Source organism: Indicator indicator, chromosome 14, assembly GCF_027791375.1.
Source record: "Indicator indicator isolate 239-I01 chromosome 14, UM_Iind_1.1, whole genome shotgun sequence".
Classification (NCBI taxonomy): domain Eukaryota; kingdom Metazoa; phylum Chordata; class Aves; order Piciformes; family Indicatoridae; genus Indicator; species Indicator indicator.
The window spans coordinates 10703800-10725708 of record NC_072023.1 but is presented as its reverse complement, the minus strand read 5'-3'; the positions used below and the strand labels follow the sequence as shown (position 1 = coordinate 10725708).

The following is a 21909-nucleotide window of genomic DNA, read 5'->3' as shown; positions in this document are numbered from 1 at the left end:
CACTTGGGTCATGACAGAAAATAAATGGAGTTTGAATCTTCAGAAGAAACATAAGTTGCTGGATTGGTTCTTTCTGTTTGCTTGTTTTGTTTTGTTTTTAATTCCCTCACATGGATTTTTTTTTCCCCTGTATTTTTCCAGAAGTGTTGGATGACCCATTGCAAATGCTGCCTTGGCTCTTGACAGAGCTGCACAGTGGTAACACAGTGCAAGGAATCTTGCACAACTTGACCAGCAATAAATGCTGAGGGTGATATTTTAACCATCATTACGAAGCCCACAGCTTTGTGCTCTCCTGGCTGTTAGCACAAGCTGTCTGTCACAACGTGTACCACTCTCTGGAGTCTGCAAATCATTCCTCTCCCATGGCTGATCTGCCTACGCCTTTTCCATCATATAGATTGCTGTTTTCAAGTTTGTCAGCTAATATTGAGTGTGCTGCCTTGTAGCTCTTACTGCTCAGTTTCCAGGGGATTCTGACACCTGCAATGTCACATGAGTAGGTGGTAGCTCTCAAACTGATCCTCACTGGCCCAGGTTTTTCCCCTGTTCCTTTTAGCAGGTGTACACCTGAGGCACTTGTGTGGCGATCATCAGCCCTGTAACTTTTTCTGCTAGTCAGAAAGCAAGGGCTCAGGTGAACAAAAATACCCTCTGCAGAAGCCCCACTTACTCCATTGAATAGCAATGGAAAATAAGGAGACTCACAACATTCTGGGTCTCAGCCAGCTGCCAAGCTGCATGGGCTGAATCTGGGCCTGAATGATTACAGCTGGGCACCTAAAAACCTAGGAATTCTGGCATTGCAAAGTACATTTGGTATTTATAACACCTGGAGATACTTATCTTCAGGTTTTGGATCCCCTGCTGTAGGGTGGAGAAACAGATTAAGTGATGGCAACCTGATCTGTAGTAAGTTCGGAAGGAAAAGGAACGTTTGTAGACTTGTTAGATGCTCAGTACTGGTTGCCTGTTGGAAATTAGGCTGCTGGGAGACAGCTTTGTGAAAGGCAATTCAAATGTTCTATGTCAAGTATTCTAAAGTCTTTGTTTGCTCCAGAGTCACATATAATCACCAATGCCATCTTATGCACAGCTACCAAGTTGTAAGGAAGGTGTCTTGTCCTAAGCTATGTGCCTTGCTTTGGCATTAGCGGTATTAAAGGCCTAGGTCTCTCAACCTTCTCTTCCTCATCAGCCCAAGTATTTGTTTTTACCTTATTTTTAAAAACAGTTCTTGCTGGTTTTCAGGGAGCTAGCCTGTTCCCAGGCTACAGAGGTGTCTTTTTCTACACTTCAGCACTGGGAAAACTGTCTTTAGTGTCTTTAAAATACCTGCCAACACCTACCCAAGGCTGACAGAATCATGGATTTAGGACTGCAGCAGATTTTGAATGTGGAGAAAGAGTGGAAAATCCAAGAATGGGCTGGCTGAAGAAGGATCCTGAAATAGAGCCCTACACATACAGTAACAAATTTGTAAATTGTACAAGCTTGTGCTAAAATTTATGGCTTGAGTAGGTTACTTCATAAATGCTGCTGATCTCACCCCACTGGATAACTTGCAATGACTCTCCTTCCTGCTTTTCTGGAACATATATAGGTGTAGTGGTCAGAAAAGCTTGAACAATAGGAGTATGTTAAAAATAAAACAAAGAATAATAATTCCATTCTTACAGCTTCAAATTGTTGAATTTTTGTCTTAGGTATAGGCTTGAAGATTAAAACTGGAAAAACCTCTGCAGAATAAATTTGTGTGGAGGCCCAGGTGCCATGCCAGCAACATTGTTTTAGTAATGAACTCATGCAGTGGTCTAGCACAAGTCAGCAGTCTCTCATACTTACTGGAAGGGACACTGCTATGACAGAAATAAAACCCGTGATAGCACAAAGGAAAGAAACATCCCCCAGGCTACAAGAAAGTCTCTTTCTGCACAAAAGTGGTGCTGAGGACATCTCAGTGACCCCTAAGGTTGGTTCTTCACCCTAGACAATGCAAGTCTGACTGATATGGAAGAAAGCTCTGTCAGCTTAAGAAAATTAAAAAGTTTTGCAGACTGCTATTTTCACATATGAAAATGGAAAGGAAAGCAACAAAAATTATAAAATATTTGTGCCTTGAGTGATCTGATTCAGAGGTCTTTTTATTACATGCTCTCTGAAATCTAACCAGAAAGAAGATGATGCTTGTACTCTCTGTGTTCATGACAAAAGCTGGCAGGTTAACTTTGTGGGTATTTCACCATGATGAATCTCTGTGAATGTTAATCTATGTGAGCCTTTACAGAACTCATTACAATTTTTTTAGACTGCTTTTGCTGTGAAAAGTAAAAGATGGAACCTCTCTATGAGCCGTTTGAACCTGTATAGCAATAGTCACTGATGTTACAGACAGAAAACATCATTTTGTTATCTATTCTCATATACACATATGCAGCAGAAGTTTACTGCCCAGGCTGAACACTCTCAGGACAGCTGGATTAATTGGTGCTAATGTAATTAGTAAACAGTGTGCAAGGTGTTGAGGGAAAACACACACATCTCTTGTTTTCATTCTGAAATGGATAACTGCTGAGTCCCATCTCTTCCTAACACCAAGGGGCCTCTGGCACTCACAGCCAGTATACATCTAACATGCAGAAAGGCTCAGCAAAGTCTATCAGCAGAATAATAGAATTCATACTGAACTCACTTTTGTCATCTAAAAACCCTCAAAGCAGACAGTGGTGTGGCTTGTTTCCTGCTGCTGGTGGTTAGTTCCAACTGGATGAAGAGTTCATGGATCAATCAGCATTGGATAGCTTTTCCTTTCCTTATAGCATCACTGAAGAGCACTGCTGGAACAACAGATCCACAGGCAAATCAAAAGAAGAAATTCTATGAACCTCACTAACTTCAGCTTTGCCCCAACCATTGACCTCAGTGCTGACAATGTAAGAAAGGCTGAGTTGTCAGATTCCTGCTATTATCAAGCTGCTATTATCTTTTGCTTTTTTTTCTTCTTTTTTAGAAATTTAATTTTTTTTTTTTTTTAATGATCACCAAAGGAGCAATGTGGGAATCCAAAGAACTGGAACAAATTAAACACCTTTGAGCCGAGGATGGTTTAATCTCAGTGCTGACTTTCATGAATTTTATAACCCATATCATTTACTACAGGTAGGCCATGTTGGTCAGTGTTGGATAAGAAACACTACAGATCTAAAATGAGCTTAGACCAGCCCATAGACACTACAAACAGTTTTTCTGAGGATGCCTCTTCCTCCTGTCTCTAAAAATTTGCCTACTTGAGGCAAATCCCACATGACCACCCTCCCAATTATTTATTCTGTCATTTTGCTGCTTACTGACAGACTGACAATAGCCTTTACAGTGCTCCTAGAGATGGAGCAGACAAGCTTGCACAGAGCTGGGATTCATCACTGTTACATGTGCAGCTTTTAGCATTCATAGGCTGGGGGTGAGTCCTACAAGGCTTCTGAATGTGTAATTTCCATCAGCTCTGTAGGATCCCTCCACATAAGAAAGGCCTGTAGAGCAGAACCCCAGGCATTCTACTCAGGAAGCCTGACAGCACAGGGGGTAATTGATTTTCCTAAATCACAGTTTAAACCTATCCTTTGGAAAAAAAAAAAAAAAAGGCAAAAAAATAATCTGACTTTGCTCAGAATCAAGGCAGCTATCATATTATGAATAGCTCCATGAGAGCAAAAGTAAAAAGAAGTTATCACCCAGCTGCTTCATTCTCTGAGTACCATCCATGCTGTGCATAGAATGAAAGAGGAGTCCTCTAAAAATACCCTGCAAATGATTGTGTAGAGACCATGTGCTACTACACATGTGCCAGGGGACAGAGAAGTTGTATGAGCAAATCACCAGCTCCACCAGCAACTTGAAATTTCAGATCCTCTGATTGATTTTGTGGCCTTAGCAGGAGTCTTGTGATATGATGGTTAATGTTGAAAATTTCCACATCCATGGTCTGAGAATTATTTTGGTATAAAGACTGAGGAATAGGCTTTGCTTGGCTTGAATTACTTGGCCTGATGTTTGAGGACTTCTTCTTGAATGTATTTGGTGAGAGTGATGTCTACAAGCTGGAACAGAGAATTACTCTTAGATCAGAACTATTTCTTCTGGATTGAAATTTTGTATCTCATGGCAATGGACCATGGAGCTCAAATACAGCCTTTTGTCATCTGCACAGTGACTTCCCATGAATCCGTGCTGTGAAGGTTTAGGACATTTTAACCCTACAGAAACAGTAATTAGCTGTGAGTCAGGAAGCTGAGGGGGAACTATAGCCCAGAATGACTGAAAAGATACTACGATCTTAGCCTGTGTTTCAGATCTTTTGCATCCTGACACCCTCCACAAGCCAACACTTCCACTGCAGTAGCCATTAACATGTCTGGACAAATATATTCATAGGATCCATCACAGAAATAAATATTTGGTTGGCTTTATAATTTCCAGATAATTTTTCAACTAATCATAACAATTCTACTTTGCAGAGCAAACAAATCCCAGATCCCATGTAGCTGTAAAAGGCAAATGACCCAGACAACTGACATGTAGGCAGCTCCTTTTGAAAGTCTGAAGGACTTTGTGTCTTGTTTTGGGAATGTAGAACTACTGATGACAACAAATTCCTGTAAAAGGAAGGTGTTTCTAAATCTAGGTTTGTACACATTTCTTCAGCAATAACTTGCTGTGCACAGCCAAAAGCTTTTCCAGACTTAATTTTATATCGTGAACCAAAGTAACAATATTCAAATAACCCCCAATTCACCAAAGTGTTTGGATGTAAGCACACCATCTAAATACACACTATGAATTGCTACTGTAAAAAAAAATACTTCATTTAGCCATCAATACTTCATTTTTAACACTGCAGTGGAAATAGGTTATTTGCAGTCATTGGCTACTAGTGACTTCTTTGTTCCAGGCTCACTTGCTGGAGTTGCAAAAACTTAGCTGCTCTCTTTTCCTAAAATTGAAATATTTTTTGAGCTAACAATGATACATTCTTTTTTTAGCACTCCCACCATCTAACATATTAGATCTTGTTGAAGTTCATAAACAATGATGCTCACCCCACTTGCTGAGCTTGCTGTATTCTCCTGTTCCTGCACTGAAACCTGAAGAACACCCATACAGTATCTGGCAGAGTAGGAAGGAATGTCCCGTGCAATGCCTAAGAGTAATGCATCTGCTGATTTACCAGGATTCCCAGTGCTGCTGCTCATTAATCTTTCTCAGCCGAAAACAGATGGGGCTATTAGGCAGGCTGGAGTAATGGGGGAAACTGGCAAGATACAGAAGGAAATGCATCATCTTCTGGATGGAATTGCGTGTTAAAATGAGAACATTAAAAATGTATTTTTCATATTTAATTGGACGATGTATGCTTATCCCTACCAGAAAATAATGTGCAATGTGTTTTGCACAGGGCATTTATAAAACTGCTCAGCTGTGCTAGGGCCTGATTTTCCCCTGTACAGAGACACAGCAGCTACAATTCTGACAAGGTTTTTGTGCTTATTTCCTCTAACGTAGGGCTTACTCCACTGCAACAGCTACTAACAAATAACACTACAAAGTGCCTCTTGCTTGTTGCAGTAAAAGGAAAATGGAGTTTATGATTTACATACAAACCACATGGAGCCTGCCAAGTTAAAAAGCAGTGCTTTAGGAATAATGTGAGCATATGTGATACTTAGTCTAACAAAAGCAACGGATCTGCAGGTACAGCTGCTAATTCCTTTATGTCATGGAGTCCAAGATGATTACAAATAGAAAAAAACCCTGTAAATTAAGAAGTGGAACCAGATTGCTCACATCGGAAACTAGCAAGGTCAGAAGGAATTACTACAGTAGGACTTGGAAAAAAATCTGATAGATACTGAAGACTGTTTGGGATAAGTAAAGACAGACCAAGGTCTGCCAGGTAGCCAAGTAGTAGATAACCCTTGGCCAGAAAATGACAGGATAGGAACTACAGATAAACAGCAGTATAAACTGTGACAAAACAGAGAAATCATGGAAACATATGAGAGGGTTACAATAAGGCATTAAATAAAGGCAAGTGCTTTGCCCAAACCTTAAACTTGCAAAGCCTGTCACATCAAAGGGAAGAAAATAGGAGGATTGGGTGCTAGCCAGTGGATTATTATTTGAAATAATAATTATGTCTGAAATGTAGTGGGATGTCAGAAAGTGCTGGGGAATACAGAGTTCAGGCTCTGGGAATGAAAAGTTTGCAGTGATTCATATGTGTCAGTGCCTTGGAGTGGAGGGGGAAAATGGAGACAGAGGAACATGTGCCAAGGTAAGGGTCCAAATTAGAAGAACAAAATAATTTTGTGCCATTTTATTTCTGATCCCTTGACTAGGAAAAGGTTAGCATTTAAGAAGGTTAAAGAGGAAAATGCAAACCCTCAAAAACTAGTACAATGATATCCAATGTAAAAATTTAAAACTAAAAAATCCCCTTTTTCTTTTCAAAGAAAGAATCAGTGGCCCTAAACAAAAAGAAAAGAAAAACTTAAATCCTCAGATTGAAAAAGGAAAGGGCATATAAATAGCCATAGTGTATGGTATCCATTTAGATGAATGGAAGACATGGACAAGGAAATGTTGATGTGACTAAACTGGAAATCTTAGAAGTTATTTAGGCCAAATAGGAAACCTTCAGAGAATGGAAATCAAAACTTTGTAAAACTGAAAGGAAGGTATAATAGTTAAGATGGAGTTTGAGCAAGCTAAAGAGACTTTGAAGAGCAAACAGTAGGACGTTAAAAGTTAAAATACACATTTGCTCAGTACACCAAAAGCAGAAAACCTGAGAAAACCAGTTTGCCACCCCAACCAATAAGTAGAAGTAACAAAGACAATAAGAACATTGCCAAGAATCTAAATGATTTATTTGCATCAGTCTTCACCAGAGAGGGTGCTGGAGTGATATCTAAATGAGACTCACACTTTCCAAATATCAAAGATAAGGAGAAGTCATAGACTGAAGACTCAAGAGAGAAGTTGGTGGAACAAATGAATGAATCAAAGGCATTTAAGTCACCAGGTTCATCTGATATTTCTCAAAGATTTCAGGAGAAAACTGAGAATTGAATAACACAGTTCCTAGCAAATACCTACTGCAGCAGAAGACTGGAAGACAGTCAGTGTTAGAACTGAGTTGGGGATTTTCATTATTGTTGTTGGTGTTTTTTTCATGGTGTTGGAGGAGCCCTGGCACTTACAGCCAGATAGGTAATTCTAATTGGATATCATGGAAATTTGTTAAAAAAACCCAAGACTCACAACTCCCAAATTATGAAGGACACAGACAAACATGATGTAACAGATACAAGTCAGTACAGCATCTATAAGGGGAAGAAAGAGGCTCTTTGACCCTCCTACCAATCCTTGAGCTGATTACACCAACCTAAGCCTATCCAGGAGGTCCCATGACTCACTGTACAGATAGGCAAGTGGCAAACAATTAACTCCCTGCTCCCCCATCCATATTGCATGACCACCAAGGAAAGAATAATGTTAATGTTGACAATGGCACATTTGGACAAGGTAGAGGTCCATGCTACAGGTTATGTTGCTGCAGGGAAGTCCACTCCATCCTTCGGCAACATTGTAAAGATAGAGAGAAATACACAGCTGGAAATGAAAGGTTTGAATCTATCTAAAACATAATGGTGGCCACACTGAAGCACTGACTGGAGATTCTATGTAGGTTCAACCAGTGTTAACCTCTCTTAGGATCAGCCTTTGATCTCTTTCTACATATTAGCTAATCAACAGGACTCTGTGCTGCGGGGTTCTTCTCACACACATTATGCACAGTGACCTCAGCCCTTAATGGGGAGTAATAGAGGACTTGGGGAGTTAAGATTTTGGGTTTTTTTAAAATAATATATCTTAGCCAGGACCAAGCACTTATTTCACTGCTTCCCAGCTCCTCCCAGCTTTTTATATAAATCTTTACATAAAGCCATTAAGAACAGAAGAAAAGCACTTTGGAAAAATTCTGCAGTGATGTATTCTTATGCAGTCAACACTCCCAGGAAACAAAAAAAAACCCAAAAAAGCCCCCAAAAAGTGAAAATTACATGTAGCCTCCCGCACCCTTTTTATTTCTTGTCAAAGACATCACCTTTTTTGGCTTTTCTTCTATATGCACAGCATGATGAACTGATATTTGTAGTTTAAATGTCTGGTTTAACTGCATGGTTTCCACCATAACAGATAGCTCTCATGAAATGTCAGGTTAGAAATAAAACCAAGCTCTAGAGGGATGAGGTGGGAAGGAAGGTAGAAGGCCCAGTGGATGAAAAACAAAAATGGAAAAGAAGTGAGCAGAATACAATGTGAATCCATCTCCCAACTCGGGCAGTGATATTGGTACATGTGGTTGCAAGGGGACCTGGGGTAGGGAGACAGATGCATTTCTTACTGAGTTGTTTTGCGTTCTCTATTAACACTGCAACAGAAATTACAAACAGCCCTGCAATGGGGTAGTGCATTAAACCTCACCTCTTCATCCCATGTAAACACAACATTAATACTGAAGAATAAAGAAAATGGTAAAAAGTCCAGTGTCTTGTATTCTGCATTTTGCTTGTTAGGTTTGCTGTTCACCCTCCAGCATACTCCTGTGTGTACCGAAGTTGTGATCTTGACCAGCCCACATTCAAGCAAACACTCACACTCAGATTCCCAACACATTCTTTTCTCCCCCTCGAATGGGGAGTTTATTCCTGACAGTTTTGCTCCTTTTAATTATAAACTCCTTTAACGAAGTAGTTCTGAGACCTTGAGGCAGGCAGCAGGAGAGCACCAAGGCTACTGGTTGCTGAGTTTATACTCCCTGTTCAGCAAAAAGTCCTCTTGAAGCCCAAGGCCCAATGCCTTCATGGATGGGCATGGGCTAAGAAAAGAGCCTACAAATTGGTATCCCCCACACAGTGCCTTACAGGCAAAATCCAACTCTTGCCTAAAAAAGACAGAGTTACAGCCAGGCCCTTTATTTTATGAGACACACACACAAACAAGTTGCTCTGGTGAAAACAGACCTTACACTGAAAGTTTTGTTCACTTTCTGGCAGAGCTACTGATCTTCTTCACTGGACCACCAGAACTGAAGATGGGAAAGAAACACAAGGGAGACATTTCCTTGGCAAGGAAAGGAGCAGCATTTAGGACTGGGGAAAAGGCAGGGTGGGGTATAGGGGATTTTCCTGATAAAACAACTAATTTGAGAATAAAAGACCAACCAATATCATGTATACACCCAAACCAGTGAAACACCTTCTCTGGCGTGTAGTACTGTATCAGCGTCCCTTTCATTTTCAAGGCTGATTCAGACCTTTGGCTCATCCTGCATTAACAAGGTCATCTATGTTCACAGGGCCCCTGTGAAAGTTCACAGGACAAAGTTCCCTTTTAGAGTAGTGCAGATTTGAAATTCACAGGACAGCGACCCGAAGATCTTCCTTTACAGATAAAAAGCATGTCAAATTATTAAATAGCAACATGAAATCCTATATTTTGAAGGTCTGTCTTTGCTCTGCATTTAAGACAGCAGAGTGCATTTCCAGCCCCTGCCCAGTTCCCACTTTTGGTGGCAGGGCGGGCGCACGGCCGGTCCCTCTCGCTGACACCTCACAAACGCTAAAGCTGAAAGGCCTGGAGCAGTTGGGGAAGGGACCAATGAGCACAGTCCGAAGACATGTCACTTCAAATTTCTACTGTTAGAACTGCTGAGTATGATATAAAAACAGAAAGTATTTCTCAGTTCGAAGTTTGGAGACTTGGCCCCAAACACTGCCTCCCTCCGGCGTCCCCGTTTCCCATCCACACACAGCCTGTGCTGTGCTAGCTGTTGTTTTCTGCCGTGAGATATTTGAGGGCTGCGAAGCCATAGTGGCGCGACATGTCCTGCTGGAACTCCTCCTTCAGGGTCTTCAGACAGATGCGGTATTGCTTGTTGGAGCGGAACTTGGTGATGTCGAAGCTGGGGGCATGTGGCATGTGGATCATGTAGGCGTTGGGCAGCACCGTGAACTCGTACTCCTGGGGGAGGCAGAAAAACACTGGCTGTGAGGGTGTCCCCTAGCCCTCTTGCAGTGCATCTCTCCCTTACTTCCATAGCCAAACATGCTCCATGGTGGAACAGTGCAGTATGGGGCTCGGAGACAACAAACACACCTAGATAAGCCAAATAAGCCTTTTTTTTTTTTTTTTTTTTTTTAGGATTGCCTTTTCTGGGTTGTCTGGAAGGTCGACTTTAGTTTTTAAAATGTTTTACTCCATGTAAGCCAAATGATGGGGCAACAGTACAAAAGGCATGCCTGAAGTGACGCCTTTGGCATGAGATTTGGCAGTAGTGTCCTTACAACCAACACAGCTGTGAATACACACAGCATGAATCTCAAGTGTCCAGGTAAAAGCATGCTCTCATCCCTACAATTTACCTTGCTTGGGATGCTGGAATAAGCTATATTTACAAATGCACATGCTGCACCGAGATACCTACAGTCACAAAAATGTCCAAAACTATTTATAAACCTGAGAGAGAATATGACATCTTTTGTAGGCAAAGTGTGAAAATGGACCTGCTAATTCCATATGCTTTGAGAAGGTTTATGCTAATGAAGTTCTTCACACAGTATGAGATACTGTGCTAATTCACCTTCTCCTCTAAAACTACTTCACTAATACTCTTTATTTACATCTGCCCAAGTTCTTCAGCAATTTTTGTTGTTAAAAAATGGTAGTTCATTTAGGTCTCAATTATTCCTGTTAGATTTGTCCCATTTTTATAACTAAATATATGTTCATTAGAGCAAAGCTAGACAAAAACTGATTTTTAGGCAAACTGGAAGGTCGCTAATGTAGGATGTCAAGAACCAGGTGCTAGACAGAAAAGGGATGTGAACCTCAGTGTTCTGTAGCCAAAGGAACTATCCTAAAAACTAGGACACTACCTCTGTTTTATAACAATTTTTTTATAGTATGTCTTGTATGGGATGCAAAAAAATGGGGACAAAAAAATGTTGAAGGCTCCATGGGCAAATCTCTTGTTGTCCTCTTACAAGTTTCTATTGACAGCTGTTGCTTCTCTGCAGAAGACAGTGGACTGGGAAGGAATAGGCACAGAGCATGCTGGCTTTAAAAGAAAAGGAGCACAACTTCCCCTGGTTTTCAAAGCCCAGTCACTTGGAGATGTAAGACTTTGTGCAGAGACACAGAGTATCTACAGCACAGTGGCAGACTACTCCAAAACCATTCTGTTAGGGAAAGAGGTTTATGGGAGAGAACACACTTGTGCTAATAAACATGAGTGTTTCACCTCTAAATCTTTACTCACCTAACAAGATACGATCAGCCTGGAAAAGACAAAGAACTGCTGGGTTATGATGCTACCAGAAACCAAGTGTTTGAGCAACACAGACCAAACAAATGGAAATAAGTGAGTAGAACACAATGTGGATCCATTTCCTAACTGAGACAGTGGTATTGGTCAGCCCAAAGTGTAGCTAAGGCTTTAGTGCTGTCCCAGAAACACCTATGAAACAGTAGCATGTATTGGACAGTTAGGTGAAGATGCAGCTCTGTGCCTGCTCCTTTCTCATTACGTTCCCTGCCAGACAATGCTAAAGTGGTAAATTTTTGTCCCAAATTACAATGCCACATATGGGAATGAGGAATGGGCCCCTATGAGCTTCTGTTTGGGGTGACAAATGTACAGCAAGAGCAAACTAATCTGATGCTCATTTAGCTGGAAGATACTTAGAACTAATGGGGAACCAAATGCAAAAAAGAAAGGCTGACATGATGGAGTGAGGAGAGCTGATAAACTACATACTACAAAGTATGTCTCTTATGGGACCTTAAAACTAAAGGCTGAAGCATGCAGTGAAGATACATCCCTTTCATACCACCTTTTCTTTGTTCTCTGTTTGTATCTCAAGTCTGTAATTTTGCAGGTCAGGGACCATCTATGCTCTGCGGTGTAAACTGTTCAGCACAGCGGTGCTCCCATCCTTCCAAAAGGCTTTCAGGCTCATAAAGCCTTCCAAAACCTTACTAGTCTGCTGCTAGTAAGCCCCCCTTCAAAAGATGCTGGGCTGAGGTCCTGGTAAAAGGATTGCTCACAGTCTAGTTCTACAGTCACTGAAAGAGTAGGGGAAAGTTTTTCTAACGGTCCATCTCTACCATAAGGAAATGCCTGTTGAGAAAGCAATGCACTTGCAGGAACCTCTGTCCCTGTCTCACTGGTTATAAATTCTTTAGACAGAGACTGTCATTATCTGTGTATTTGTACATTATCCAGCTCAGTGGACATCTGCATGCCCCCTGAATAATGATGATGATCTCCACGCTGTGTGCAGCTTTGAAGGACAGTAGTGGCACAGGCCCTCAGTAGGGAGTCTGGAACAGTTCTCTTGACAGGCACTGCAGTTGTGAGGAGCAGTGACATAATTCAATTGAGAAGCTGCTCTGCCTGCTGGTAATGAAGCCAGCCAAGCAGCTGGCAGCAACCTGATCTGTGGACACCCCAAAGCAGAAGAATACCATAGGGGGAGGTAGCTGTGTGATCCCACACCCACTCCCAATACTCATGTTTCTGCAGATGAAAATGAAACTTCTTTCCAATGCGAGAATGTTTTTAAGGCTGGAAAAGTGAGAAAACAATTCCCCAGAGTTAGTTAGAATCCAATAGTCATTTAAAATATCTGCACTATGATCAGCTTTGAAAAATGTTCCAATTTCCCATGTGTGAGTCTGTATGCTGGGCAAACATCTCTGAACAGAGGAATTAAATCTTGAGTGCTAGATGAGAGCTGCCAGTGGGAACATAAGACTTGTTACCCAGATTAACAAATAATAAATCATTACACTGGCACTCTCCACAACTGATAGTTAATTGATTAGTGTTTGGAAAGTGCACTGGAAAATTAAAGTGCTATAAAGTATTCTTTTTAAAGATAATGTAAGGGACAACTTTTTTTCTGGTCTGTAATAAATTTTTCTCAGCATAAGTAGGTACAAATTTATTGGTATGCCCTTCTGAAAACAGAGGGTATATGTGGATTTGTAAGCAGAAGCAGAAATTATTCCTCCCACATATGTGCCTGCATACACATAGACTGTAGCCTACATCCCAGAATCAAAACCTCCTGGTAACTTGCTGCAGGCCCTGTGCTTCTCCTCTGCACATAAACTGGTAAGAGTTGAGCAGAGAAAGATCAGCTATATTCCACATCCGAAGCAGAAGCTAGCACAGGAGGATACAGATGGCCAAAAATATGGGGCTTTGGTCAGCATGAAATGTATCCAGTTCAAAAACTGGGACTGAAAGCAAACTGAAAAAACCCCAAACAAACCAAACTGAAAAGAAATGGCATGACCCACACCCTGCTGATTAGCACTGCAGTTAGCCTCATGTCCAAGCACAACTGGGAGATTCAGACTCTGCCATTTCAGTGAGTAGTAGCACCAGACTTCAGAGTCACAGTCACTGTCAGCCTCTAAGATCTAGGTTGGGGCAGAGGCTTTGGCAGCTCTGAGAGCTCTAGTGCTGGTCTGGGACACTCCAGTTTTCTCTCCACCCTTTTCTTACATATTATGCCCAGCACCTTCATTCCCAGTCACAGATCTAAGAGGCAGGTAGCCCATGGATCATGTACCTGGATCATCTAGAATCTGTTCGACATTCAGAGACTTTGGAAATGTAAAGTCGTTGGCTTTGCAAAGATACACTGTAAATCCAGGCCAGAAATTGAAGATGCTTGTCTTGGATTCAATTTAAGATGGCTTTTTGAATTTGGGAGTCAACAACCTCTGTTTAACTGAAAAACTTCCAGCTAGATCTACATAGCCCCTGGCAGGTGATGAGCCTGGCAATAAGTGCTGCAGTTTTTGGGCACACTGTTGAGCAGAAGGTGGGCACTGCAGGGATTGTGCCACTGCAAAACAACAACTTTCTCAGCACTGACAAATGAACCAAATCAGATTCAGTTCTCCTTTTAATGCCTGATAAAGACTAAATTAAGTATTCCCAACTCAAGAAGCACTCATTTAAGGAGCTCAGTAAGGCCAGAGGACCACTTTGGTGATGCAAAGCCTGAAGCCCTTCTATAGAACTCAGATTTCATTTTAACAACCCTGCTGCCCAGCCCTGGGTGAGATATGCAGGTGTAGTCTCCTCACCTGTGCATCCAGTTCCATGATGTGAGCTACTTTGTTCCAGCCAAATCCAACAAACCGCCTGTCATACTCCGGGCAGTCCTTCCTCACAACAACGTATGGCTCAAAGTCTGCTTCCCACTCAACGCGGTAGGGAGTGGTGGCTGTTCGCCACTTGGCAAAGTTTGTTGGCGCATGCCCTTTCGTCCAGACGTGGTACCTTAAACAGACATAAATGGCATGGACGTGGGGAGGCAATTAGACAGAATGCATCTTGGCGAGGAAACCAAGTGTTACTTGTTAGGAGAAATGCTCAAAACTACAGACATTAGTTTACAGGTCACATCACCCTTTTCAGAACGTATCGGAGGTAATTTCCAGGACTATCTCCAGCATGCTTCCCAGAGCCTCCGTGTGCTCAGTGTTTACACACATCTAGTTGGTGAAGGGGAGCGTGAAAACACCACCTAATGCTAATGCGTGAAGCAAAGTACACAGACAGTTGATCTGTGCTATGAAGCGCTGTGTCTCATTCCTAGCAACCCAACGTCTGTACCAGTGCTCTAAAACTGTTGTGAGATTCTGTAGCTCAGGAAAGGACCCCAAAATTAGCTCTTTCTACATGGCTGTGACATTCATGATCTGTTTTATATGCAGTTTTATAAATCGTATGGGAGACACCTGCAGCTCTGGAGAGATGTTCCATTTTATTCCTTTCTGTTATTACTATGGCAGGAGCCAAAGTAGCTAATTAAATGAATAAGTAAAATATTACATAAATGCTTTTTGCTGTAGTTTCTACATTGTAGGGAGTATCCATGTGATCCTCAGTCAGGTAATCAACTTTATTTACAGAAAAAATCAGTTTGTACTTTGGTAATCTTGTTTAGGTCACAGCAGGTCTCTTCCAAGCACAGCTTGAATCCAGCCCATTAGTGCCAGGGTCAATGAGTCTCTTGCCCACTTATTCTTCTTACACCTTCCCAAAAATCAATGAGACAGGCTCTTTCTGTAGACTCATAGATTAAATAATGAAACAAAAGCATAGCAGGCCAGCTGTATTACAAAGCTCTGGGATGTGTAACAGAAGGGGCAAAACAAACGTCCTGCCAGTTTGTAATGTAAGGTACACGGAATTCACAGGGGGCGACTTGTGCTGAAAGTAAAGGGATCTGAGCATTAAATATTTTGGAATTAGGACCTGAGTTCATGTTTGAAGCTCAGAAACTCTTGTAACATTGTAAGCCATCACAAAAAAAAAACAGGTAGGATGTCCTGATTTTGTTGGAACAGAATCACAGAATCAGTTTGCTATTCACCAAAGCTCCACTTGTGAGAACAAAGTTGGTGAGACATATTGTTTTCATTTGTGTCCAGCCAACATCTGCAGGTCCCACAGTTCATGGAAAACAATTGAAAAAAACCCACCTTCCCACCTGCCTCCCCATTGCATGCTTTCCTTGTGTTATTGATTGCTTTTATTTAAAATAAAAGGTCAAAACTATTGTAAGCTTTGGTAAAGTTAGCAAAGTGAAATAATTACTCTTCTCAGAGTGTTCTTCCTCCCTGCATTGTCCCTCAAAGCTCCCCATTTCAGTGAGAAATATGTTTTGGTGAAAGAAGGATCTTCCCAGTTCAGTTCTCAGATGCTTAAACCTTTTGCTGGATTGTGGATGCAATCAATTAATCAGTTAATCAGTTCTTGCTGGTTATGTTTTCTCAACATGATGCGTCTTCTAGCAGCTGTGGTTTCCCTTGTGCCCAAAAGCTGTGTTGGCAGTACATTTGTGGTTCATCAGTGATTACGCAGGTACTGAGCAGGCACAGTCACAGCCAGCACCTGCAAGCAAAGCCAGCAAGCTGGTACCCAGCAGCCCGCTGCTACGGAAGGTTGCCACACAACACACCTTGCCAGCCACAGATGCTCACATGTCTTCCCTTTAATTCTGGTGGTGATTGGGGAATGTAATTGAGAGCTGGTTTGTACTTCTTAGCTGCCCAGAGTTAGAAAAGGTCACCATGTGGAAAAGAGGTGACAAAAGCAATTTCAGTGAGGGAAAGATTGTAATCTACTGTGTGGTGTGAGGGACTGGGATGCTGCAGGCACTCTCAGCAATCACTGTCACAGCCGTCCTCCCTAGCTCACTCCCACCTGCTCAGCCTTGAATTGCAGCATTATTAAAGCACCTTGAAGGTGGAGGTGGAAATTCTCAGCACAAATCACAGCTGCTTTGTGGCTGTTGATAGATCTGAGCAATGAAATGAGCCAAAACAAACTGGGGAAGCGTTTGTAAAATGTCTTACATTAATAAGTATAACAGCTACAGACCACGTGTTCTTCAATTCTTATTTAACCTTGCTCTGGCAAAACTCCCACTGATGTTAAAGACATTTTTTCCTGGGTGAGACTTGAGAAAGGATCTGCAAATCTGGTTGTGTACATTACATGCTAACATGCTGTACAGCTTGAAGATGAAAACTGTAGTAGAAGGCCACTGCTGTTCAAGCCAAAAATTTGGCTCTTGGTAGAATGTAACATCTGAAAATCCTGAGGGTGTTATTTTCTATTGGAATATTTTTTCCTTTAAGCTATGGGAGAAACAATTATTTTCTAGAAACAAATATATGTTCCTTTGTATTTGACTGTTAAAGAATGGTGGGAGAGTAAAAGGCACTTGCTCTATCAGCATCCTTAAGTAATTTTCCAGAGTGGGGCATGCCTCTCTCAATCATCTTAAGTTTCTATTTCAAAGCAGTTACTGGTAAAGATAGTGTCAGAATTAGGTTTTCCAGGCTCCTATGGGCTGTCTGCTAAGACATAAGCATGCAATCACATGCGGGAAGGGTGGTTACTGCAAATAGAGAGGTGTGTAAGACAGAAAATGAAAGAAGTGAGAGGAAAGCTCTAAAGTAAGGGAAGGATGGGAGAGGTGATGAGCTCCTCTGGTCATAGATACTACCTATCTTTTAATCTCTAGATCTCAAAATACTGTAAAAGAGGCAAACATTTGTTACCTGCACTTCAGAGATGGAGAACATTCGTGTACCACCTCCCAGTAGGGCAGTAGTGGAACTGAGAAGAGAATGCAGGTCTCCTAAGCCCCCTCTCTGTGCAACATCATAAGGCCATATTATACTCTTCCCATTACTGTGATGCTTTACAAACGTCTGCTAATCAGACCTTTACGCACACACCCAAGAGACAGTTAACCCCTGGCAGTTGCACTTTAAAACTGAGAACTCTGGTAGATAATAGAAGTGACTTTTTCATAGCCACAAAAGGAGTCTTAAAGAGGAGCTTCTAGTCAGAGCATACTCCTACCTCTGCACTGAGAAACTAGCTATTGGAGCAGCTGTTTCACACTTGGAGTACATGACAAGCTTGCATTTGTTTTTCCAGTAAGTCAGTAAGGGAGCGAACCAACGAGCAGAGAGAAATTATTTTTGGTCACATGAGGGACATAGCTATCTGGATAGTATTTGGCAGCCAGAAAGCAAATTACATGCACATGAGTGTAATGGTCATGCTTGATTTTGTAGCGCAATAAAAAATGATGAAAATAAAACAAATTCAATTTAACAACTGAAGTCCTCCAGCAGAGGACTATAATACTAGATAAAATGCTGAGCTCACAGATGGCATATAGCCACACACGATTCTGTTCACTGCCTCGCTATGAAAAGGGAAAAAAAAATCCAATAGGCTTCTTAATGGAGCTAGCTAGCTGACAGAGAGAGAGAAAAATCAAATATTCACAGGAACATAAAAAAAAAATCTTTTAGAGATAATGACTACATTTCATTATTTTTCATTACCTGAATGTGAAGAGGGTTCCCATGTCCAACATAGATAGCAGCTCTGCTTTTGACTTGGGGAAGGAGAGGCGGTAGCGGAGGGTCTCAAAAGCAGGTACGATCAGAGCTTTCTTGGTGTTAGCCAGGTCTAGCTGGATGACAGACTTCCTGGCAAAAAGAAACAACAAATAAAATCAGGAAGGTTTTAAATGGAGCAAATCACTTGGTTTTTCAAAATAAAGTGCAGAGAATGGGGAGTTTGATACTGTAAATGTAACTATAACCCAGATCCTTCCCCACGGGTGCTTCCTATTTTCCTCTACTTTTGATTTGCTGCTCTAAGAGCAAGGAGAACACCACAGTTCAAAAAGAGCTTTCATGTTTTACTGACCAGTGCTGCCCTGCACGTCTAGGGGTACATGGAGCTGAACTCGCACTCTGAGCATGGCCAACTCCCCATCGCTTTAGGAGCAACATAGTTGACTGTTACTGCATATATGGGAAAGAGCTGTCCAGTCAATGGCAGTTCAAAAGGAAAAAAGAGATTTATTCAGGACTCAAGTGAGACTTTATAAAATACACAGCTTCAAAGTTCAGTTGCACTTCAGACCAGCTATTCTCTGTACTACACTGTGCCATCATATTTGCTTTTAAGTTTGTTTTTAGAGCTCTGTGTGTCCTGTAAAGTGAGTGTTACCTTAATACAACCATTGACCAGTTATTTGCTTTCAAGAACACCGCTGCCATGGTGGTTGGTCTTTGTTCAAGGTAAGGCGCAGATCTACTGCAACGGGACATGGTGCAGATCAGCAAACTGTACATCAGCAGTATTTATGTGAGTATTGCTAACCACATGCATGGTAGTACCCAGAGTTCACAGCTCATTTGTGCTTGGCTCTGTTCACAGGGCAAAGAGGCTGTTTCCTGCAAAGCAGAGCTGTGTGCTGCATGGACTGAGGTACCTCGCTTTTTGCCCTCTTTTGCTGCCTGGTGTTCAGTGCAGAGACTGTTTTGGGGTGTGAGCATGTGTGTGTGCACATACTGCATTTGGCACAGTAGGACCCTTCTCCAGACAGGGGCCTTGGGATGACTGGTGCAGGAGAGCAATGGTTCAGCAGCCTTACCCTGCCTGCCGTTCAGTCTATTCTTTCCTAACAAACTAAAAGCCTAAGAAAAAGAAGTTACTTTTCCATCCCAAAGCTGAATCTTACTATGCTTGTCATTAGAAATAACTCTGTCTTGATTTTCCTTTCATTATGTTCATATTTCATAGGAGAACTATGCCCCTCTCTCCCTGTCAAAGTCAGTTCCCCTTAACAGGATTCACTGTCCTGACTTTTATGTTATTGCAACAAGCAATCAAGGACAACGTTGACAAGCAGCAAATTCTCTACAGTCTTATAAGATGAAGGAATTGGGATGACTGTCATAATAACAGAAGGACCAAAACAAATCACTTTTCTAGGACCAGAATACCTAGAATTCATTTATATTGCCATCAGAAAAAAAGAAGAGGAGCAAGGCTATTTAATAAAGTCTGAATTTCAGAGAACTCACACCACCCTATAGGCCTGTTCTATAACAAGAAATCTGCTCTCAGTGCCTTACTGCAAAGTTTGCATTGTTTACACAATAGTTGCCACTTTCCAGTGAACTTTTTCACAATTGAAAAATTTTAATAGCATTGTATTACAACTTTTTTGTGCTTTCTTCACTAGTTTCTCCTTCACCATCAGTAATGGCCAAGACACCTGCATGTAAATAGGTAGCTCCTTCACAGTCAGCCTCCGTGACTTTTCAGAATCATTGAGCAGTGCCAGCACCATCTTTATGATGCTCTTAAATGTTTCTTGCCCATCACAACTTCTTGTAGAGCAGGGGACACTAACATAGTTTCTTTTCCAGTATCTCAGGCTTTCTGGACTCTGTCACCCTGGAGTGGTACAGCTTTGGGGATTCAGTTCTAGGAAGGAGCAGCTAACGCTTGCAGTGATGCTCAGCCTTTGGGCTCTGCAACAACAGCTTCCATTTATGGCTGTTACTATCTCTTTGATGAAGAGCTCAAAAGTCCCAGGTAGAAATTAAGGCCTTGCTGTGCTTGGCACTGTCAAAGAATAGGTGACAATCCTGCCCACCAATGTTCACAGTCTGAAGCTGAGCAATGCTGAAGCAGGCATAGGTATCAAATGAGTAACAACAGAGACTGTCAAAAAGAGCAAGTTGTGTTGCAACTAGTGTTGAATGTGACTTGTTTTGTAAAGATATGGGATATAAGCACAAGAAGAATGTGGATATCAATATCCTTTCTGCACACTCCCTACTCTTGTCATCTGCAAATTTAATATAGGTGTCAATGGCAGAACTGCTGAAAAGAAGAAATGACAGTACCTTTATGAAGAAAACCAAAAGGCAGAGGGAACAAACTGATGCAAGAGGCTGAAATCACTTGCACTGTACCATGAAAGGTCAACATGAAAAGTTAGGTAAGTGGAGAGAAGCAGAGGTCTGAAAACAAGAATACTTGTAGCCAAGCAAAGTCAAACTGCTGGAGGTACTTCAAGGACAAAATAAAATAGCAGGATAATCTCTGCAGAAGAGATTTCAAGAGATTTGTGAGCATCTGAGGTAAGGTCATGTTGGTAAGGTCAAAGTGGAGAGATTCACCAAAACCATCTGGAAGTTGAGACATGCTCATTCAGGAAGTCCAGCAGCACTGACCTGCGAGTTGAATAGCCTGCCTTTGATGTGGATTAAATGACATAATGGACTAATGTAAGAGGAAGAAGGGATCAGTGCTGACAAGGACAAAGGACAATAAAGGCCATGTAACATGTGATAATGTCAAGGAGGATTAGGGGGAGAAACACCTTTCATTTTATTCTGATAACTTGGCTGGTGGACTGCTCCTTGGACAAGCAGATTAAAATCTAACCTATTCTTAGTGGAAGCAAATCTACTTTTTCTGTGGGGTGACTTTTTCCCTGTTTTATGTGGAGATGCCATCTGCTGATTGGTTCTGTTACACTTGGAATTGGAAAAATTTCATTGTTGGTATTGCAAGGCCTGTGGAATGTAATGCAGAGAATACATATTGTTGCATCTGGTTGCTCTGCATACTAGCAGTAATAAAGGGTTTAATTCCTGCACTGTCTTTATGAAGGCTGTTTTTTGGATTCAGCAATATGATCCAGTATCTGTCCTTTCCCCTCCAACCCTCAAACTAAGGATGTAGGATTTTATGAAGAGCTTTCTCTCTGCTTGTGTTCAGACCTGCTGCATGCCATTCTGACACAGTGAAGGGTGAAATTCCTAAACCTACTAATTGACACTATTTTTTGCAGAGCATGGGAGAAACGAATCTTAAATTACAAGAGTTTCCCCACAGGTTGGGTGAACTCTAGCATGTTGATACAAATCTTATTATCTTCATAGTACTTTCCAAAAATTAACACAGAATTCTCATTATAGTAGTATCATTCCCATTTCTGGAGAACAGAGCTCAGAACCAGAAAAGTTAGCAACCTAATCCTAAAGCAATGAGTTCAGACAAAAAAAGAGTCCATTAATTCAAATTAGTTTCCACCATCAAGAACTCGGTAAGTGGTTAGTTCAAGATCAAATACAGCAGTCACAGAGTTTGTGAACTGGAGAGTTGTCAGTCCATTGTTACATTCATTAGAATGTTCTTCCTCCTTGCAAAAGCAATGAATGCATAGCCTGCAAGGGCATTCAACAAGTAAAAACCAAGAGGTACAACATGAAATGTGTCTGTTGCTGAGATGCTGAAGAACAAGCAGAAATACTTCACAACACATATCGCAGGGCACAGGTATAAAACCTGTGGATAGAGACTGGATGCCAGGTCCCAATTCATGCTAAATGTGTCCCTGGAAGCAAAGAGCATTTTTT

The 21909-nt window shown here is 41.5% G+C and overlaps 1 protein-coding gene across 3 annotated transcripts in view; it reads right to left on the bottom strand.

The window, feature by feature from the left end:
- Window positions 1-9888: 9888 nt before the first annotated feature.
- The window catches only part of LARGE1 (LARGE xylosyl- and glucuronyltransferase 1), a 189219-nt gene continuing 177198 nt past the window's right edge, over window positions 9889-21909 (bottom strand). For 2 of the 3 annotated variants that reach the window (XM_054386620.1, XM_054386622.1), the window contains 3 exons: window positions 18022-18168; window positions 14230-14425; window positions 9889-10086 (listed from right to left, as the gene is read on the bottom strand). In XM_054386620.1, the coding sequence (XP_054242595.1) occupies window positions 9889-10086; window positions 14230-14425; window positions 18022-18168 (541 nt within the window). The remainder of the gene's footprint in view (window positions 10087-14229; window positions 14426-18021; window positions 18169-21909) is intronic. The other variant, XM_054386621.1, reaches the window with a different exon arrangement.